Below are 20,562 nucleotides of genomic sequence, written 5' to 3'. Positions count from 1 at the left end.
GTTACATTCCGGGCTGCAATCCAGACCCATGAGGGGTGGTGTCAGTGTCTGCCCTGCAACTTTGAGTGCCTCACAATGTTTTGCTGATATAGCTCCCAGCTTGGGCCACTCACAAACAGCCTACCAGCATGAAGGTGACATCCTGAGTGTCTGTATATAGCTGCAGCCCTGGTCCAGCAGCTCCGACTCCAGCAGCCTGCCAGCAACACACCAGTCACACTGTGGCTTCCACCAACCTTCCTCACTACTTGCAGGGTGACCCCCAACACACTCTCAGTCCCAAATTTCCCCAAAAACGTGTGTTCTGCACTGGCCAGTCCTCTCATGGACAGTTCAGATATTAAAGATCCTTTGGCTCTGTAGAGGGTCAATGTTCAACAGTTTGCTACTTTACCTGGAGTTACCAAACAATTCAGCTTAAACACTGCATTGGTTTAGATTAAAAAATAGAGCTAGTTTATTAACAAAAGAAAATAAGATTTTAAGTGAATTCAAGTGTCAAGGTATTAGTCAGAAATGATTACAAGAGAAGTAAAGATAAAACACTTTCTAGTATCTTAAAACTTAAGAAGCTAGACTTGGTTCAAGGTCAAATCCTTACCACATGTTTCCAGCAACGTGGCTGACAAAATTCTCAGGTCAGAATATCCCCCCAAAGTCAAAGGGCCGGTTCCTTTGTTGTCTTAGGTAAGAGAGAGAGTGAGTGCTGGGAGCTTCTGCCCCTTTCTTGTATAGTCTAGTTAACCTCTGAAGTGCATTTTTCTAAGGGTTATGCCTCAAAGGAAAGTTTATGCAAACAGTAAAAAAGGCAACATGGAGTCTGATGGTGGTAGTGTTCTTTCTTCTCATCTGTGTTTGCTGAAATACAAATTTGCTTTATCTCCTGCCATCTCTTCTCTCTGCTGTGTCAAGGACCTGGTTTACTATTTATAAGTAAATTGAGTTAAACCCATATTTCTTCTGCAAGATGCTTCTGCCTGGGCAGGGTCCCTTCCAACCGTGATATTCTGTGATTCTATGCTTTCCATCACAATGAGCATTTGTCATTATTTTAAAACAATACAAGTGTGATTTGTTGGACCCCCCTTCTGGGTGCCACCTGATGTACTGGGATTTCACTGAGCCTCCCCTGCTCAATCAGCCTGGGTTCCCTCTCCCTGCTTTGTTGAGTTAGACTCTCTGGGCTCTTTCAGCACACACACAGGTAGGGCCACACCCTGCTGCAGACACAGACTGAAGTCAGCTCTGTTTGAAAGGACTCCCCCAGCACCAGGGGCGGCTCCAGGCACCAGCACGCCAAGTGCGTGCTTGGGGCGGCAAGCCACTGGGGGAGCTCTGCCAGTCGCTGCGAGGGTAGTAGCTGGCTGCCTTTGGTGGCATGCCTGCAGAGGGTCCGCTGGTCCCGCGGCTTCAGTGGACCTCCCACAGGCAAGCCGCCGAAGGCAGCCTGCCTGCCATGCTTGGGGCAGCAAAATGCCTAGAGCCGCCCCTGCCCAGAACTCACGTGCACACCCCTTTTTTGGAGATAAACCCAAAATAATACTGTCTTGTGCTGTATAGAAAAATCTGCACAGCGCAAGCTCATAAAAAACTGCCCTCTTTCTCAATGTGAAGAGAGATGTGCACACTTCTTGCCTCCCCAGTTAGAAATTGCATAAACTGGATTTTATTATAAACAAAAAATAAGATTATTAATTACTGGAGGTGGATTTTAAGTGAATATAAGAGATAACAGACAGAACAAAGCAGATTCCTAAGCAAATGAAACCCAACACACAAATTAAGCTAGTTTCACTAAAGAAATTGGTTACAAATAGTATTTCTCACCCAAAATATTGTTGCAGGCAGATTACAGAAAGTCTTGAAAGGCAGCTGCGCTGGTCTCCTTCTTGAGATCTCATGTACTCACAAGCTAGATGCCCTTCCAGGTTGCATTCAACCTTTCTCTCCTCAGTTCAGTTCTTCCTTCCAGGTGTATTTTCAGTGTCTCTTTGGGTGGGGAGGCAGAGGAGAACCATGATGATGTCATTCCTCTGCCTTATATAGCTCTTGTATAAGGTGGGAACCCTTTGTTTTCTAGTGGAAAACCACTGGCATTCCAAAAGGGGATGAGGGGTACCCAGTAGCAGGTGACTCGGACCCATGTCTCTGCAGGGCTGTGGCAGCCATTGCTCGTAAGCTATCTCCAGGGTCCACAGGAAGACTAAGCTCTTTCACAGTCCAGTGTCTCTGCTCATGGCCTATTAGCCTTGTCTGACTTTTCCATTGTTGTATCTGAAGGGCTGGTTGGGGGGTAACACCCAAAGTAACACATTTGAAATACTGATACATAGTTAATACTCCTAACTTCAGATACAGAAATGTTACAGGCATACCAATTGGATAATCACATTCAGTAAATCATAACCTTTCCAATGATATCTCACATGAGCCATCTTGCATAAACCACATCTCAGTTATATCATATTCGTATCATAAATTTATTTTCATAAAGAATATGGCGTGAAACATCACCACAAGGTCATTACACTGTAGGTGAAGAACATAACAAACTCCAAAGCAGAAAACGCAATAGCTTTAATTTCCTAATGTAAGAGTGAGTAACATCATAAAAATTCTTCGGTTTCTGCTGAGAGTTAAAAGAAAATCATTCCCTCCTTATTGGGTTCATTTTGTAAATTGAGATCAATGAAATTCTTCCAACAACAGCTTGAAATCAATCATAAAATAACATATAATTCATGACCCCTATTGTAAATTATAGTTTGTTTGATATTAATTGGTGAGGTTTCCATTCACTGGGATGCATTTCCTTATAACACATCTTCAGATAATGCTTGTAGGTCCATTTTTAATGCATCTCAGAGTGATCTGTTTTTCATGTCCGCAACTGCCTACATTTGATCTAATGCAAATAATTCAATCAAGCAAATGGATAACAAGATGTTGTACTAGAGGGCCTTGACAAACAGTGGCCTTATAATTTTAAAGGCCTCACCATTTAAATTGGTTTGTACCTGCAGTTGTTCGAATCCATTGATCCATTATCAACCATGTGGTGTAGCGATCAACGGCTCGATGTCTAGTTGGTAGCCAGCATCAAGTGGAGTGCCCCAGGGGTCGGTCCTGGGGCAGGTTTTGTTCAACATCTTTATTAATGATCTGGATGGTGGGATTAATTGTACCTTCAGCAATTTCATAGATGACAAAAACTACAATATCTTTAGAATTGCTTAATTTTAAGTGTGTTGCTTTCCAAGTCAGAACTACTATAAATTCACCCCAGGCTTTTCTCCTGGTTCCTGTCCATTCCATGCTTTTTCGTTTTGGGCTGATCCAGAGCCTGATGAAGTCACTGAGAAACTTTCCATTGACTTCAATAGGCTTTGTATCAGGCCCTTAATTCTCTTCTTATTCTGCTTTCTTTCCATATTTTTTACCATTCTCTTCCTTACTTTTTGATGTTTTTTTTTCTTTCCCCTCTCTATGGGCAAAATCCTGAGTTCCTTAATTAATCACTGAGCCAATGAAAAGGAATGAGTGAAAATCTAGTAGGGACCTCACAGCTGGGCTGTAGTTGCATCTGTCTTTGTCTACATTCATCTAGCTCACTTCTTATTCAGTCTTTCCCCTCTTAGCTCCTTTTCTATCCCTGCTATTTCACCCTTTCCTCACCTCTTCTCTTTCTGCTTCTCTTTTACTACTTCCATTTCAGGCACTCTGATACTTATGGTGATAGGGGGCCCATATAGGTTTCTTAGGGCTTGTCTTCACTAGCAAAGTTAGTGCTGCCACGGCAGCTTTAACGTGGCTGTGTAGTCGCGGCACCAGCGCTGAGAGAGAGCTCTCCCAGTGCTCTAAAAAAAGTACCTCCACGGGGGGGCGGAGACAACACTGGTGCACTGTCTACACTGCCACATTAATGTGCTGAAACTTGCAGTGCTCAGAGGGGAGTTTTTTCACACCCCTGGGCGAGAAAGTTGCAGTGCTGTAAAGTGGCAGTGTAGTCAAGGCCTTAGGTAAGTAGACAGATGTGCTTTTCTTCTCCCAATCTCTTAATTCTTTCACAAGTACCTTCTTCTTTAAATCTAAATGGGCACTTTTGGGAACCTCATATCCCAGGAATGGCTATTTAACTTAGGAAGAAGAGATGACCAGATATATTCATGCAGTAGAATATTTCTTCACAAATGTTTATTTTTAATGATCAAACTGCCCTTTTGTATTTTAGATGCTTCTTCCATTCTGCAACTCTTACTCATACAATTAGTCTCATTAATATTAATTAGTATGAATGGACTAAGGTAAATGCATGTATGTTGCAGGATTTTTTAAAAAAATGGTAGCCAAGTATTCATCATTCATTTTTAACAATTTCCAGAAATAAACAGGAAAACATTTACTGCCTGTACGTACAATGGCACAAAACTCCTGATTATACTCCTGAATAGGCTCAAAATCCAAAAATCAGGGACTGGGAACATAGTGTTTTTGATGGTAGGGCACTAGCTGTGGACTTCCCCCCAGATAGGATGACCAGATGTCCCGATTTTATAGGGACAGTCCCGATATTTGGGGCTTTTTTTAATATGGGCTCCTATTACCCCAACCCCTGTCCCGATTTTACACACTTGCTATCTGGTCACCCTAATCCCAGAAGATGTAATGGTGTACCATTTTGATAAAGCATTTCCCCCAGGAACAATGTTGCTTAAAATAGTGGGGGGCGGAAGGAGGGGAGCAGGCACAAAAAATATCCCCAACATCTGCCCGAGAAAATCATACTCCTCTGCCCTGCAAGAAAGGAAACGGAGACATATGCCTCCAACCAGACCACTGAGATTTTGTGTTTTCTGTAGAGTCCATGGAGAGAGGCTCCACAGGAAAGTCTCGGACAGATTAGAGAGGCAGGGATGTGAACTAAGTAAAGTCCTTATGCTGTTTACTTCTAATTTTTTTAATTGAATTGCTGCTGCTCATCCGTTTCTCAGCCCAGGATTTGGTGTGTCACAGGTCACTTTCCTCTGAGTCACACCCCAGGCACTTCCCTGCAGTCCCCACCCTTATTTGGTATTGTTCCTGTCATGGTAGCAGCAGGAAATATGGGAAGCAGGGAAGCAGGAGCTCATGTTGCTGATCCAGCTGGTGTAGTATGTGGAGTTTGCTTTCTCTGCTTACTGAGCCAATCTGAGAGCCTGCTGTGGAGTGCAATTCCCTCTCTTAGGCCTTGGCTACACTGGCACTTTACAGCACTGCAACTTTCGCGCTCAGGGGTGTGAAAAAACACTCCCCTGAGCGCTGCAAGATACAGCGCTCTAAAACCTCAGTGTGTGGCTCCCAGCGCTGCAAGCTACACCCGTAGAGGATGTGGTTTACGTGCAGCTCTGGGAGAGCTCTCTCCCAGCGCTGGCGCTCCGACCACATTCACACTTCAAAGCGCTGCCGCGGCAGCGCTTTGAAATTTCAAGTGTAGCCATACCCTTATTCACTCAGACACTGCTTAACCCTGGAAGAATCAGACCCGTTATGTTTTAAACATGTCACAATGTTGCACATATTTTTTGATGATTTTTTCTTTAGTTGTGAATATTTTTTTTAAAACTCGCGGTTTGCCCTGTGCTTAATGGGAATCATATCTGCTTAACTGATGGTTTTCAGTTTGCAATAAAAACACAGGATTTGGTTCTTTTCTCACATTGATGTGAGTCAGGAACAATTCCAGCACAGCCAGTGAAATTACATCAGTATAAAACTATAGTTAGAGGAAAGACAGGTCCACAGCATTCTGTTTCTGAAGTATTTTTACTGTTTTTTACTTAGCTTGCATGTACAAATATATACAAAATAATAATAGTTCAATGTTCTTTTATGTTTATTCCATGTTATATGTTTAATTCATTCCAGGAATACTTGTATTTGTTACAGCTTGCATGCAGAAAATTCAGAAATTTTCTGGGATGTTAAAAAATATGCATTAACGTAAAACATGATTTTTTTTCATATGGATCATGCTATTGCCACAGTCTCAATTTTGCACCCATCATTGAAGGACTTGCTGAGTAAAACAAACAATTATTAATGTAAAAAATATAAATACAATTTCAGCAAATTATCTTTAGAATTGTTGAATATTCTTTTAATAGCGCTTTCCTTGTCAAACAGTGAATTGTCAGTAAAGCCAGTTGTCTTACAATAGCCAGATGTGTAAAACTGAAATACCTTTATAACATTTAATTAGCAAGGAAGCTAAGTTTTCTCCAGGAGGGTTTGTAAAGCAGTTCAAGTCTACCTTAGAGCTAACTTTAGCAACTGTTTTGCTGTTATACTAATCAGACTGGTTTAGGTTGGAAAAAGTACATTTTATAGCTACGTGTTGTTCATGAAGCTGAGGGGAAATATGGAATGTGTAGAGCCTATGCCAGTTTATACATTGATGGCCACAACAATGCTTTTCTTGAGTTCATTTCACATACAGTGAAATGTTGTGTAGGATGAATCATCATATTTATTGATACTTAACATTGGGCCTGTTGCGCCTTCAAGACCATAACCTGGTCTCCTACCTTGAAGGAACGCTCTCTGGTATATCTGTCATACCAGGCCTTTTGCTCTTCTTGAGCATCCTTTAGGTTCTCTTTAGCAAGGGCTAAAGAGTGTCGGAGGGTGCTTTGTAGGTTGCTTACAAAGTCCAGAATGTTAGTTCCTGGAGAAGGTGTAAACCCCTCCCATTGCTGCTTCACCAACTGTAATGGCCCCTTAACCTCGTGGCCATACACAAGTTCAAATGGTGAAAACCCTAAACTGGGATGTGGTACAGCCCTGTAGGCAAACAGCAACTGCTGCAACACTAGGTCCCAATTATTGGAGTGTTCGTTGACGAATTTACGTATCATGGCCCCCAAAGTTCCATTAAACCTTTCCACCAGGCCATTGGTTTGATGGTGGTACGGGGTGGCAACCAAGTGGTTCACCCCATGAGTTTCCCATAGTTCTTTCATGGTCCCTGCCAGGAAATTAGATCCTGAATCTGTAAGGATGTTGGAGAGCCAACCTACCCTGGCAAAAATGTCAGTTAGTGCCTGGCACACAGCTTTAGCCCTGGTGTTGGCTAGAGCTACTGCTTCCGGCCATCGGGTAACAAAGTCCACGAAAGTCAGTACGTACTGCTTTCCTCTGGGTGTCTTTTTTGGGAAAGGACCCAGAATATCCACAGTTACTCGCTGAAATGGGACCTCAATTATGGGGAGTGGCTTGAGAGGGGCCTTGACCTGGTCTTGGGGCTTTCCCACCCTTTGGCATACCTCACAAGACCGGACATACTTGGCAACGTCCTTGCCCATCCCCTCCCAGTGGAAGGACTTCCCCAACCGGTCCTTGGTTCTGTTCACCCCAGCATGGCCACTGGGATGATCATGGGCTAAGCTCAAGAGCTTTTCCTGGTATTTAGTTGGAACCACCAACTGTTTTTGCGGATGCCAGTCTTCCTGGTGTCCACCAGAAAGAGTCTCCTTGTATAAAAGTCCTTGTTCTACAACAAACCGGGATCGATTAGAAGAGCTGAGAGGCGGTGGGGTGCTCCGTGCCGCTGCCCAAGCTTTCTGAAGGCTTTCATCTGCTTCCTGCTCAGTCTGGAACTGTTCCCTTGAGGCTGGGGACACCAGTTCTTCCTTAGACTGGGGACTTGGGCTTGGTCCCTCTGGAAGCGATGTAGGTGATGGGGTTGTTTCCGTTGCTGGTGAGCCGCTTTCCGCTGGTGCACCAGGGGTTATTTCAGGCTCTGGCTGAGCCTCTTGGGTATGGTTGTCTGCTGCTTCTGCCAGTTCAGGCTCGCTGGCGCCCTCTGGCATTGGGGTTGAAGATGGATTTGCAAGCACTGTCATCAGTGCTGGCAACGGTTCTGGTGCTGGCTGCTTTCCCAGTTCCTGGTCTGGGACTGGAAGCACTGTGGCTGTTTCCGTTGTTGGCATGGGATCTGGGTCCACTACCTCTGTCTGGGTCTCTGGTAACACAGACGGGGCCTCTGTGGACGGCTCAGGAACAGGAATGGGTCTGGAAGCTTGCCTGGTTTGGCTACGTGTAACCATTCCCACTCTTTTGGCCCGCTTCACCTGGTTGGCCAAATCTTCCCCCAGTAGCATGGGGATGGAATAATCGTCATAGACTGCAAAAGTCCACATTCCTGACCAGCCTTTGTACTGGACAGGCAGTTCAGCTGTAGGCAAGTCTACAGCTTGCGACATGAAGGGGTAAATTGTCACTTGGGCCTTTGGGTTGATGAATTTGGGGTCGACGAAGGATTGGTTGATAGCTGACACTTGTGCCCTCGTGTCTCTCCACGCAGTAACCTTCTTTCTGCACACTCAAAATTTCCCTTCGCTCCAAGGGTATTTGAGAGGCATCTGGGCCTGGGGATCTTTGGTGTGATGGTGGTGTAATGAACTGCACTCTGTTGGCGTTCTTTGGGCAGTTGGCCTTGATATGTCCCAGTTCATTACACTTGAAGCATCTTCCAGCTGACTGGTCACTGGGTCGAGGTGAGTTACTGGAGACTGGTGAGGTGGAAGAATAGGGTGTCTGTGGCTTTCCTTGGGTTGTAGGTGGGGTCTTTGGCTGCCCTCGGTTGTAGGGTTTATTGTCGGTGTGCCCTCTGGGGTATTCGTTCCCCTTGACAGTAGCTTTCTTGCTTTCTGCCACTTCCATCCATCTGGCTCCAATCTCCCCCGCCTCGGTGAGATTTTTGGGTTTTCCATCTTGTATGTACCGTGTTATGTCCTCAGGAACAGCATCCAAGAACTGCTCCATTTGTATGAGGAGGTGCAGTTTGTCCAAGGATTTAACATTGTTTCCTGATATCCAGGCCTCATAATTTTTCCCAACGTAGTAGGCTTGTCTGGGAAATGACACATCTGGTTTCCACTTTTGGGTTCTGAAACACCGATGGGCATGATCCGGGGTTATCCCCATTCTTAATCTGGCCTTGTTTTGAAACAGTTTATAATCGTTCATTCGGTCCTTTGGCATTTCAGCCGCCACCTCTGCTAAAGGTCCACTGAGCTGTGGCCTCAATTCTACCATGTACTGGTCTTCAGAGATGCTGTACCCAAGACAGGCTCTTTCAAAATTTTCTGAGAAGGCCTCGGTGTCATCACCTGCCTTGTAGGTGCGAAATTTCCTGTGCTGTGGAATAATCATTGGCGCAGGGTTGTTAGGATTGGCTCTGTTTTGTTGCTTAGCCTTTTCTAATTCCATTGCCTGTCGGTGGGTCTCCCTCTGAAGTTCTATCTGTCTTCTGTAGGCTGCCTCTTCTTCTTCTTGTTTCCTTCTGTGGGCCGCCTCTTCTTCTTCTTGTTTTCTTTTGTGGGCTGCCTCTTCCTTGGCTAGTTCTGCATTAATTAGTTCCATCTGTCTCCTATGTTCATTTTCTTTGTCCATGGCTTGTTGCCGTGCTCGCTCCTGTCTCAGGCTTTCCTTGGAACTCATGGTTCCTGCTTTCTTGTGCTGAGGCGCCCTCTGGTGTTTACTGCCTGAAATGCAGGTTCTCTGTTGCCTCCTGGGGTCTGCCTAGCAACAGTGCCTTTTTTTTCCTCTAGCTAATCTTTTAAATGTAAAGTAAACCAGAAAAACCACTTTATTTGCATGTGTATTGTGCTGGGTACTTGACTCTCAATAGGAGTGCTATTGTCTAACAATAGACCCTTTGTCAATCCTTAATGGTTCCTTGCTTAATATGCAAGCCAAAAACTGCAAGAGAGAGCAGAAAAAAAATTCTCTCTGGCTCTGTTTAAAACCACCCTTTCTCTCTGCATAAAAGCCCTAGCAGAGAAAAAGAAAATAATATTCCTACTGGATTCTGGATTCTTGTCTATCCACACCACTGCCACTCATGTCATAACATTTCTTCCCAGATCTGGACCTTAGCGTCCAAAATATGGGTGTTAGCATGAAAACCTCCAAGCTTAATTACCAGCTTAGATCTGATATCGCTACCACCAGCCAGGAATTATACAGTGCCTAGCTCACTGTGGTCTCCCCAAAACCTTCCCTGGGGGACCCCCAGACTCAGATGCCTTGAGTCTTACAACAAAGAGAAATAACCCCCTCCCCTTGTTTCCTTGTTACTTCCTCCCAGGCTCCCTTCCCTGGACGACCCTAGGAGATTCCCTGCTTCAAGTCCTTGAAACACAAATACTGAGAGATCAAATCTCCCTCTCCCCTCACCCACAGGGTATGCAAAGTCAGGCTTAGTAAATCTAACACAAAGAGAGTTTCCCCCTGACTTCTTCCTCCCACCAAATTCCCTGGTGAGCTGCAGACTCAATTCCCTGGAGTCCCCACTAAAGAAAAAAACTCCAACAGGTCTTAAAAAGAAAGCTTTATATAAAAAGAAAGAAAAAGGACATAAAATGGTCTCTGTATTAAGGTGACAATATACAGGGTCAATTGCTTAAAAGAAAAATGAATAAACAGCCTTATCCAAAAAGAATACACTCCAGCAACTACACACATATAAATACAAAAAAACAATATAAACCTATTGTCTTACTATCCTTGTACTTACAACTTGGAAACAGAAGATTAGAAAGCCTGGAGATTCCTGTGGTCACCCTCAGAGCTGAGAAAAGAGAAGAGACCAAGAACAAAGGACTCGCACCCAAAACTTCCCTCCACCCAGATTTGAAAAAGTCTTGTTTCCTGATTGGTCCTCTGGTCAGGTGTTTTTTGTTACCCCTTTCCAGGTGAAAGAGACATTAACCCTTAGCTATCTGTTTATGACACCTATGCCAGTTTATACATTGATGGCCACAACAATGCTTTTCTTGAGTTCATTTCACATACAGTGAAATGTTGTGTAGGATGAATCATCATATTTATTGATACTTAACATTGATGTGATGGATAACAGTTTCTTGGAAAAAATAATCCGTCTGTATCAATCAACCTGTGTCTGTGTGTGTCTTAAATATATATAATTAATTTGATGTGATTTAATCATCTGAGAAATATCAGATTGATTTGCTTTGTATTGTTGCTGAATATTGCAGTGTACTTTGTGGCTGCATTGTGTAATGGAGCCATCAAAAACAAACTGAGTTCTGCAATCATGTTATTAGTCAGGATTTGCAGTGGCCTGACATTCAGAACAAACAGATACCAAATCTGAGACATTTAGGAAGGGAAGATTTCCCACACCCATCTTTTTTGGATTCAATACATTATTGAGCTAAATAAAAACAAGATTTAAAAAAGTACAGTCTGAAGTAAATTCTTATTTCCCTTTTTCATAGATTTAGCAGTTTTTACGCCGCACCAGTTCTTGCTCACTGCATGCACGCTTGTTGGCTGTACAAACAGTTCCCAGGTCACCTTGTATACAGCACAGCTGCCACCAGCTCATGTAGATGCCCCAGTCCTGACTGCTTTGGATTCCAGAACGATATATGTACAGTAAGTACAGATTTTCTCTTTCCTGACAGCACAATAGTGTATCCGTTTATGCAAGAATCCCAGTGAGTTCAATCAGGGAAAGGGTTTGTGACATAAAATTAAATTTATTATGATTAAATGCACAGAAGTGATTAGTTTAGTGGTTCTGTGAACCTTTGATTATCACTTGCCAACTTAATTTCCATTTTGTCTTTACGCAATCAGGATAACCTACATATGGGCATAGCCTCAGTGCAAACTTCAGTGCAGGAAAAATGTGGTGGTGATATGACAGTTTTGCAGCACTTACATTACATGTGTTGTTGTAATCATTTATCTATTGAGTACAAATATTGCATTAAAGAAGTCTTTAAAAAAGTACTTTCTCTTTTAGACAGCTACATAGAAGACAGCTTTAATGTGTGGTTGATCATTTTCAGTACTTTTAATTTGATTTGGTTTTATAGTTGTAAAAATATATGTTCAAACTCATTTTGAAAAACTCCACATTTCAATTATAATGTGAATCATGATTGAATATAATGGTGTGTTGCTTTTATTTCCAGATGGAAAGAACCAGTAGAAGTAAATGGAATTCTGAACTGCTATATATTGTATATGGCCAGTAGTGAGCAGAATTTTACAAATTGGAACATAATCTATAACAACACAGAGCTTTTTCTGGATTACACTATCCGGCAGCTTTTCCCGGGTACTGAATACCTCATAAAGCTAGCTGTAAGTTTTAAAGACCTGCAATGGGAGAGAAAAATGGTGAAATTCACTCTGTTTATTGTTATCACTTCATATTCATAAATATCTCATTTGGCCATGTTATTTAACCTCTTTATTTTTTTGATCTGAAGGCAGTCAGAAAGAGTAAAAATAACAAATGCTCAACATCAGCAATGATCTTGCATCCAATACAGGGCTACAGGGAATTATTTCATTTGTTCAATGACCAGGTTTTGTCTAAAATATTATAGATATTTTATAAAAGGGAAGATCAAAAGCAACTAAGAGATTTAGGAGCACAAGTCCCATTGATTTTCAAGAGCAGAATATTTAAATTGGCCACCTAAAGCTTCACATCTGTTCAGATCTTGCTCCAAGATAGCCTTACCTTTCACCATAAACAAAGAAGTGTGTTTGGGTGACACATAAATAGTTTGTGCAGAAAAAAATAGAAGCTCTTTTTGTTTGATTTTTAAGTCTTTTAAAAGACCTTGATATTTTCATTGTAGTTTTTGTTCAGTAGTTTCTTTTGTTTTTTGACGAAATAGAACACTTTGGGTTTAATAGCACAACAGAAAACATCTGAATATAAACATGAGATTGTCCCTATTTGTTTTAAATACACTCTTCATTTTATAGCAATACTATATAAGGATATTTGCTTTGATAAATGCCATAGAAAAATATTCTGCCCTTGATTATGAATAAATTTACATTTATGTAGACTCTGTGTATGCATTCATTTTACTTTAAGATGCTTTGAATGTTCTAAGTAGTATACCACAAAGAAAATAAACTACCTTCAGGTAACAAGGAATTGACTCAAACCCGCAAAACCAAGGACATTCAGTTTAATTACGGCTAAGAAACCATTTTGGATTGAACTGCTTTGTGACTAGGCATTCTAACCCAGTAAATTGTATGGCATGTAGAAACACAATGTCCAAAATCTACAGAAAATTAGTGTGTCATGGGGTTTTGTTTTTGCCTGATTGACATTAAGGGGTAGTTTAGAGTTAATTTACATACATGACACACGTTTTTTAGAAGCCCAGTTATCATCTTTATATTCTCTCTTTAAGTACTCCCCTGGAAAGTCTCTTGTACGGCCAAGTTGTCTTTCTGGCCAAGAACTATGGCTGACTTTGAAGCTCATCAGTTACATTGCTGTGCTAGCCAGGGTGTTGTGTGTATGTGAGAGAGACATGCTGGCTCAGTACAGGGGTAACTGGGTGAAATGTGATGGCATGTGATTTGCAGGCAATCACACTAGATGGCCTTAATGAATCTGTGAATGAAGTCAGAAGCTCCATTTTGTTCAAGTGATGGAATATGCTGCCTCCCTAATGGACTTGATCCCTGTGTATCTGGAAACACAGAACTCGTCTGGAATCCACACTTAAGGCTCAGACCTACATAGTGCTGTCTGTTCTTGTGAGGTGCTTAGCACGCTTATCTCCCAGTGATTCTATGGGAGTTAATGGTACTTGGCACCTCAGAAGAATGCTCAACGCTTTGCAGGACTGTGGCTTTAGAACACTACATGTGTTGCAAAGCCACTGTATTTCCAGTCCAAATATAGTGTGTGTTTAGAATAAGCTATCACCATGTTAACATGAATATATTAAAACAAGTAATGAAAAAGTTATTGGTTGTGTACAGTCACTGATTTTCAAAAAGGAATGACCCTACTTTTTAGTACTCTTAAGGGAACAAACTGATATTATGTAGTGATTTCATCTGCAAAACAAGAGCAACATGTTCAAAGGCGATTTAAGAATTTAGGAGATACGTCCCATTGAAATCCAGTAAGATTTAGACTTCTAAGTCACTTTTGAAAATAGGACTTAGGCTCGCATGTCACTGAGGTACTTTTGAAAATTTTACCCCAAATCAATTTTTGACAGAACTTTTGAGTGCAAATGCCTAATAGCATGGTACTTTACAACATCTAACACGTTAATGAAAGGTTCTAGAAATACTTCAGCACATTAGAATGAATTAATGTGGAACACACCACATTTTAAATGTGAATGGCCTTGCTTTTATTGATTTATGTCATGGACCATATACCTAGCTGCCTGAGCTGCAAAAGTCATGGATCCTTGTTGTCAAAAATGCACATATAGTCACAGGAAAGGCGGGCCTGATTTGGAGGACCACAAAACAAAAATGCCCCTGTGCCACAATTGAGAATACTGGAACCAGCGAGGGAGTGAAGAACTCAGGAAGATGAGCTCTCTGACACCTTGTACTTGTGGTATGCTTGCTTCTTAAGTTCTTCATGAAGCTAGTAGGTGCTAATCCATCTCATGGATAGTGTGTGGCTGTGGGTGGGGGATTGATACATAGTGATTCAATCCCTGAAATTTTTTTCTAATCAACTTCACCAAAATTTTTCTGGGTATTTAAGATAGGTTTGGTTTTGTGCTAGTGGGGAAATCTTCTGGCAGTGAGAAGTTCAGGGACTTCTTCCCTTCTCTCTGTCTCTCATTTTCTGTCTCTTTAAAAAACATTTGAGGGTGAGCTACATAGTCCCATTTCATGCTTTTCCTGGCTGATTGGCAAAACAAAGCAGGCAGCAGTTGGGGAATACAATGCACCTGGGCTGTTACTGCTTTGAGCTTCTTCCTCAAGAGATTGAATGTTAATCAGCTGACTAAGAACCTGATGTGTCACATGATCAATGGCTTCCCGCTAATACAGGGCTTGATCTAAAAAGCCCATTGGAGTTACCGGGGATCGTTTCATTGACTACAGTCAGGGCTGGCACTTCCATTTAGGCGACCTAGGCAGTCACCTAGGGCGCCAGGATTTGGGAGGGCGGCATTTTGCCGACCTTGCTGGCAATTCGGCGGTGGGGGGTCCTTCCACGCACTGGGTCTTCGTCAGCAATTCTGCGGCGGGTCCTTCACTCGCTCCGGGACCCGCCACCAAAGTGCCCCGAAGACTAGGAGCACGGAAGGACCCCCCTCCACCGCAGAATTGCCGCCAACGACCGGGAGTGCGGGAGGACCCCCACCTAGGGCGCCAAAAACCCTGGCGCTGCTCCTGACTACAGTGGACATTAGTAGAGACCCATAATTTCTAAGACCCAGTGCATAGGAAAGGATCTGCACAGATTGCCTAAACAGGTGTATCATGGTCACCAAAACTGGGATATTTCATACTTGAATTGTGAGTGTCAGCTACAGCTGTGGAGTGGAAGAAGCTCATGGAACTTCTGTTGGAGAGGAGTACTAGAGACTAATTTCTGCCAGACTGAGCCCACAAATCTGAATGGTAAAGGAAAACAATAAAACAATTTAAACTCAAAGCTGACCTAGCTGAAAACTGATATACCATAATCTGTTGAAGAAAGTCCTCTAAAATCAATTAAATATCTGTGTATTACACCATCTCATTGGAGTAAACACTAATTTTTGACTTTTCTGAAAACCATGGTTTGTTCTTTTGCATTCCCTTTGGAGGGCAAGTTGAACATTGTGCTCAAATTCTGCAGTTGCTCTGGACTGCAGAATTCCCAGTGAAATTAATACATCCTGTGTGCATATGACACAGCCTGAATGGGCAACTCTCTGATGACCTGTTTATGCTCCTGTTGACATTGCTGATGTTGTGAGTGAACAGAACAGGAAATGATTATGAAAGCAGATTAATTCCTTCCCATTTTAAAACACAGAGGAAAGTGAGGAAATCTGTGCACAATGGTTTCAAATGGAATTACTCCATATTGAAAGGAAATCTGACTGCCGTGAGTGCTCATTGGGAGCAAGATCAGGCCTTTTGTTTTTACTTGGGGACTGATACTGCAAGCAGGACTACTCACATTCTTAGACACTTTGTCTATTCCCGTTTCCAATGGGGCTACTCACATAAAGTTAAGAACGTGGGAAAATCTTAGCAGATTGGGGCCTTGATTTGTTGTCTTATTACTTTTCATTTTTCAAATTAAAAACATCGTCTGTTGAAATGCTTGTATGTTAACACGACAGACTTTAAAATGGCTTCCTTATAGGCTTTTCAAAATGTTGATTGCATAAATGCTTATTTACTAACATTTCAAAATGCTTTCAGTGTGGTTTATTAGGTAAATATCTAACTGAGTTTCTAAAAACCAAACAAAACCCCCTCTGAATCTACTACAGAGTCTGCCAAATCCTGTGGCTTCTACTCCTATGAGAAGCCCTGGCTCCTGCTAATAGTCCCAATGCCAGTAATAGGGCTACCATGAGTAAGGATTGCAGAATCAGGTCCACAGTTTATTGTATAAATATATAGGGAGAGAACATAAAAAAGTCTATTATGTAAGTTAATATGCACAGTTTCTTGTATGTCAAGAGTGTTGTCTCATGATCAAGCAAAATGTGAAAATCATGTAATGAGCTGATCTCTGCTGGCAACTAAAATACAAACGATTCGACCTCCTTATCCATTAAGATGCACTCAGCAACTGTTATATATTGATTTATTTTAAATTAATTTTTTCACTTTTTAATTGCACTTGAAAACTACTAGTCAGTGTGCTCCCGTGAAGTACAAGAATATCCTGATGGTAATTTCTTTTTCCTGTGACTATTCATTGAAAGATATATTTTTTCTTTCTAAGTGCAGCACTAGCCAGTCAGTATTTTCCCCGTCTAAAGGTTCTGAGTGCACATTATTCAATTACAAGAAGAGTTGTGCTACTGTAAATGATATATACTGTACATATACACTGTAATTTTCTTTAACTATTGCAGTCAGAGCAGTGGAATTTTAATCATCAATGGAATTTTAATCATCAAATTTAAAATACTGTAAGTTCAGCATTAGTGTTAGGTTTCATCCTTACGGTACCTAAAGACTATCTAAAAGATACATGTAATCAAGTAGGATATTTTTTATATGAGGGAATATCTTAATTTCAGGAGGGGGGAAAAAGCCCTATACGATTGTGAAAAGTGCATGCCTTCATGTGAAATGCACAAGCTTTATTAATTTCTGAGGACTAAAATTACAAATCTTTACAAAAATTGATTTCTCGCCTTTTATTTTCACATCACTTTGAAGTATATTTATTTGCTGTGTTTGATATTTTAAGGCTTGCACTGGAGGTGGATGTACAATAAGTGAAGCTAGTGTAGCTATAACAGATGAGAGCACACCAGAAGGTGTTCCTGCTCCAAAAGCCCAGTCATATTCATCTGACTCCTTTAACATCTCATGGACTAAGCCCGAGTATCCGAATGGTAAGTGAACTCTTTTAGCCTCAAGTTAAAAAGATGATTAGTAAAGGTAAATTAATATTCTAAATGGCAGCTTATATGTGGTGCTTAATTTTTAATGATCATTTTAGCACATAAAATACCTGAGATAGTATCACTGTCTGTAGCTAGGAGATTGTGGCTTTCAACCTAGCACATAATTTCAGTAGCTCAAAAGTGCTCCCTTTTGATAGTTCTTGTGTATTGCATCTTATTGCTTAATGTTTTCTAGAACTGAGCTGACAAAATGGGTATTCTTTGAGCATGATCTTATAGGGTCTGCATTGTACCTTCTAATAAAGCATTCATTTTTTTATACAAATAATATTTTTAATTATCAGATTAATTCCTTAATATACTTGTTCTTATCTTCTTGTATTTGTTCTTAAAAATCATTTCATTCTATGTGCTCACCTTGAGAGAGAGAATACACCTGCACTGGTGTGGAAGTTTGATAATACAATTATTATAATTTGGACCATTTTCTCTGTGTGTTGCATACATGTCTTGACTTTTAGGGCAATTGGATATTTTTAAAGATATGAAAATAGGACTTTCATTTCCCTGATTTCATAGCTTTATGCCTATCCCATTCAAGTAGAAACATAGAAAGATACCCAGAAATCACTGAAACTGAGTGCAAAACATTGAAAAGAATTGATATATTGTTATGCCTTTTGTAATCAAAATATAACACTGATACATATCAAGTATGATGAATTGTAAAATAACTTGAATTTCATTTTTCCTCATGCAAGTTTGCCTCTGATTCCTGTTTTAGAACAACATACCCAATACCCATATAGTTTGGTTTCAAAGGTTAAGATTTTTAAAAGTATTTAGCTGTTGCAGTACTCAGAGATGCTCCTGCATGCCTTAATCCCTTTGGAAAATGAGCGCTGTGCTCCTTAAATCAGTTCAACATTGCAATGCTGAGAACCACATCACCTCCTTACCTTTAGTAATGTGGGCCAAAGCACTTCGAGCAAAATATAAGTAATTAGGAATTTTTAAGATTTATTTTTTAATATTTTGTATTGTCAGACTTGCTTTAGATGTGGAACAAAATGTTCATAGGCCATTCGTATGGTTTGGGTTACCATTCTTCTTGTATTGTTAATTTTTTTTATTATTTATGATCATGTGAGCCGGATCCTGCAATATTCTTTGTGGCTCAATAAGGCACTGAACCCTTATTGAATGCCATCAATGTATTTAATACAAAACTTAGAGGAAGAAATAGGAGGAAAAATGTAAACCACTTATGTGACTTTGGGCTTCAGTCCCACTGATTTTTTTGATGGGACGTTTTTGATAATTCTACCGCAGTGCCTGTCATGTAGTGCTTGCAGTCAAGGATCCAATCCTGCAATTCTTGCTCTGTTAAAACTTTAACTGAAGTCAATGGGAGTTTCAGTTCATTTGGAAGGCAGGATCTGGCCTTATGCTTTTAATTAATCAGTCTCCATCACATTTTATTTAAATTGTGTGGAAAATGATCGGATGGTTGGGAGGAGATGGCTACAATATACACAGACCTTAGGCTGTTTCTACTACAGCAATTATTATTTGTAATATGGCTCAGTTTTTACCCTAAGACCACAATATATGGTTGAGTACTAAAGCTATGGAACCAAACACAGACCTAGTAAATGCTTTGGGGAGTTCCACAGTGATTGGAGGACAGAAGTCTTCTACCCCCAGTCCCAATCAGCCCTTGGAGGCTGAAGGCTTCAGGAGCCTTTGTGACTACACTGTCCTAGTCAGAGGAGCTTTGGCCAGTGTGTATATGCAGTTGCATCCCAAAAATCCTTCCTGGAGCCTGGTCTTCCACCTCAACCTCCTGGAGCTGTGTTCCACAGCACACAAGGATCCTCCCATGTGTGCTTCTCCTTCTTTTCCTGAGCCCTGCACAATAGAACTGTATAATTTCCACTATTTTCAGAGCCTTCTATAGCTAAGGAGTCAGCATAGGTGGTTTTTACCCTTGGCAGGGAAAGGCTCTATACAGAGGTGTAGATGCTGCAGATGTTGCTGGCAGAGGAATGCTGGGGTGGTGGAGTGGGTGAGGGGTGTAGAGAAGGGCTGCTCTGTGGTCAAAGTTAGCAGCCAGACTTAGCCAGAATCCCTCCTGTCTGCTCCTGGGAAGAGAATACTAGACTGGTAGCCCTGCCGCAGTGTGAACTGCCGTTGTCATAAACAGATAAGTAAGAGTTAAGAGAACAGAAGTACTTCATATCCCTTTTGCCTGTAAAGGGTTAACAAGATCAGTGAGCCTGGCTGTCACCTGACCAAAGGACCAATCAGGGGACAGGATACTTTCAAATCTTGAGGGAGGGAAGTTTTTGTGTGTGCTGTTAGTGTTTGGTTTTTGTTCTCTCTGGGTTCTGAGAGTGACCAGATGTGCAACCAGGTTTCTCTCCAATCTCCCTGATACAGGTTCTTATAGATTCAAAATAGTAATTACTAGGTAATAAGGCAAGTTAGGCTTATGTTTGTTTTCTTTATTTGCAAGTGTGTATTTGGCTGGGAGGAGTTCAAATGTGTATTTGGCTGGAAGGATTTTAATTTGTACTTGTATACTTAGGCTGGGAGGGTATTCCCAGTGTCTATAGCTGAAAGACCCTGTAAGATATTCCATCTTAAATTTACAAAGATAATTTTCACTGTTTTTCCTTCTTTAATTAAAAGCTTTTCTTGTTTAAGAACCTGATGGTTTTTCTATTCTGGTGAGACCCCAGGGGACTGGGTCTGGATTCACCAGGGAATTGGTGGGGAGAAAGGAGGGAACGGGGAGAGAAAGGTTAATTTCTCTCTGTGTTAGGATTACTTTCTCTCTTAGGGAGAGTCTAGGAGGGGGAGAGAGAAGGAGGGGGGAAGGTGGATTTTCCTCTCTGTTTTAAGATTCAAGGAGTTTGAATCACAGTGATCTTCCAGGGTAGCCCAGGGAGGGGAAGCCTGGGAGAGGCAACGGTGAGGGAAAGTGTTTACTTCCCTTGTGTTAAGATCCAGAGGGACTGGGTCTTGGGAGTCCCCAGGCAAGGTTTTGGGGAGGACCAGAGTGTACCAGGCACTGGAATTCCTGGTTGGTGGCAGCGCTACAAGTACTAAGCTGGTAATTGAGCTTAGAGGAATTCATGCTGGTACCCCATCTTTT

At 41.5% G+C, this 20,562-nt stretch overlaps 1 protein-coding gene across 1 annotated transcript in view; it reads left to right on the top strand.

The window, feature by feature from the left end:
• The window catches only part of USH2A (usherin), a 570,592-nt gene that overhangs the window by 289,480 nt on the left and 260,550 nt on the right, over positions 1-20,562 (top strand). Inside the window, exons 32-34 of the mRNA XM_050950274.1 lie at positions 11,286-11,445; positions 11,991-12,162; positions 17,243-17,390. Coding sequence (XP_050806231.1) covers positions 11,286-11,445; positions 11,991-12,162; positions 17,243-17,390 — 480 coding nt within the window. The remainder of the gene's footprint in view (positions 1-11,285; positions 11,446-11,990; positions 12,163-17,242; positions 17,391-20,562) is intronic.

The sequence above is a fragment of the Gopherus flavomarginatus genome, chromosome 4 (genome assembly GCF_025201925.1).
Source record: "Gopherus flavomarginatus isolate rGopFla2 chromosome 4, rGopFla2.mat.asm, whole genome shotgun sequence".
Taxonomy (NCBI): domain Eukaryota; kingdom Metazoa; phylum Chordata; order Testudines; family Testudinidae; genus Gopherus; species Gopherus flavomarginatus.
The sequence above is the reverse complement of the archived record's forward strand: the minus strand, read 5'-3'. Positions and strand labels throughout refer to the sequence as shown.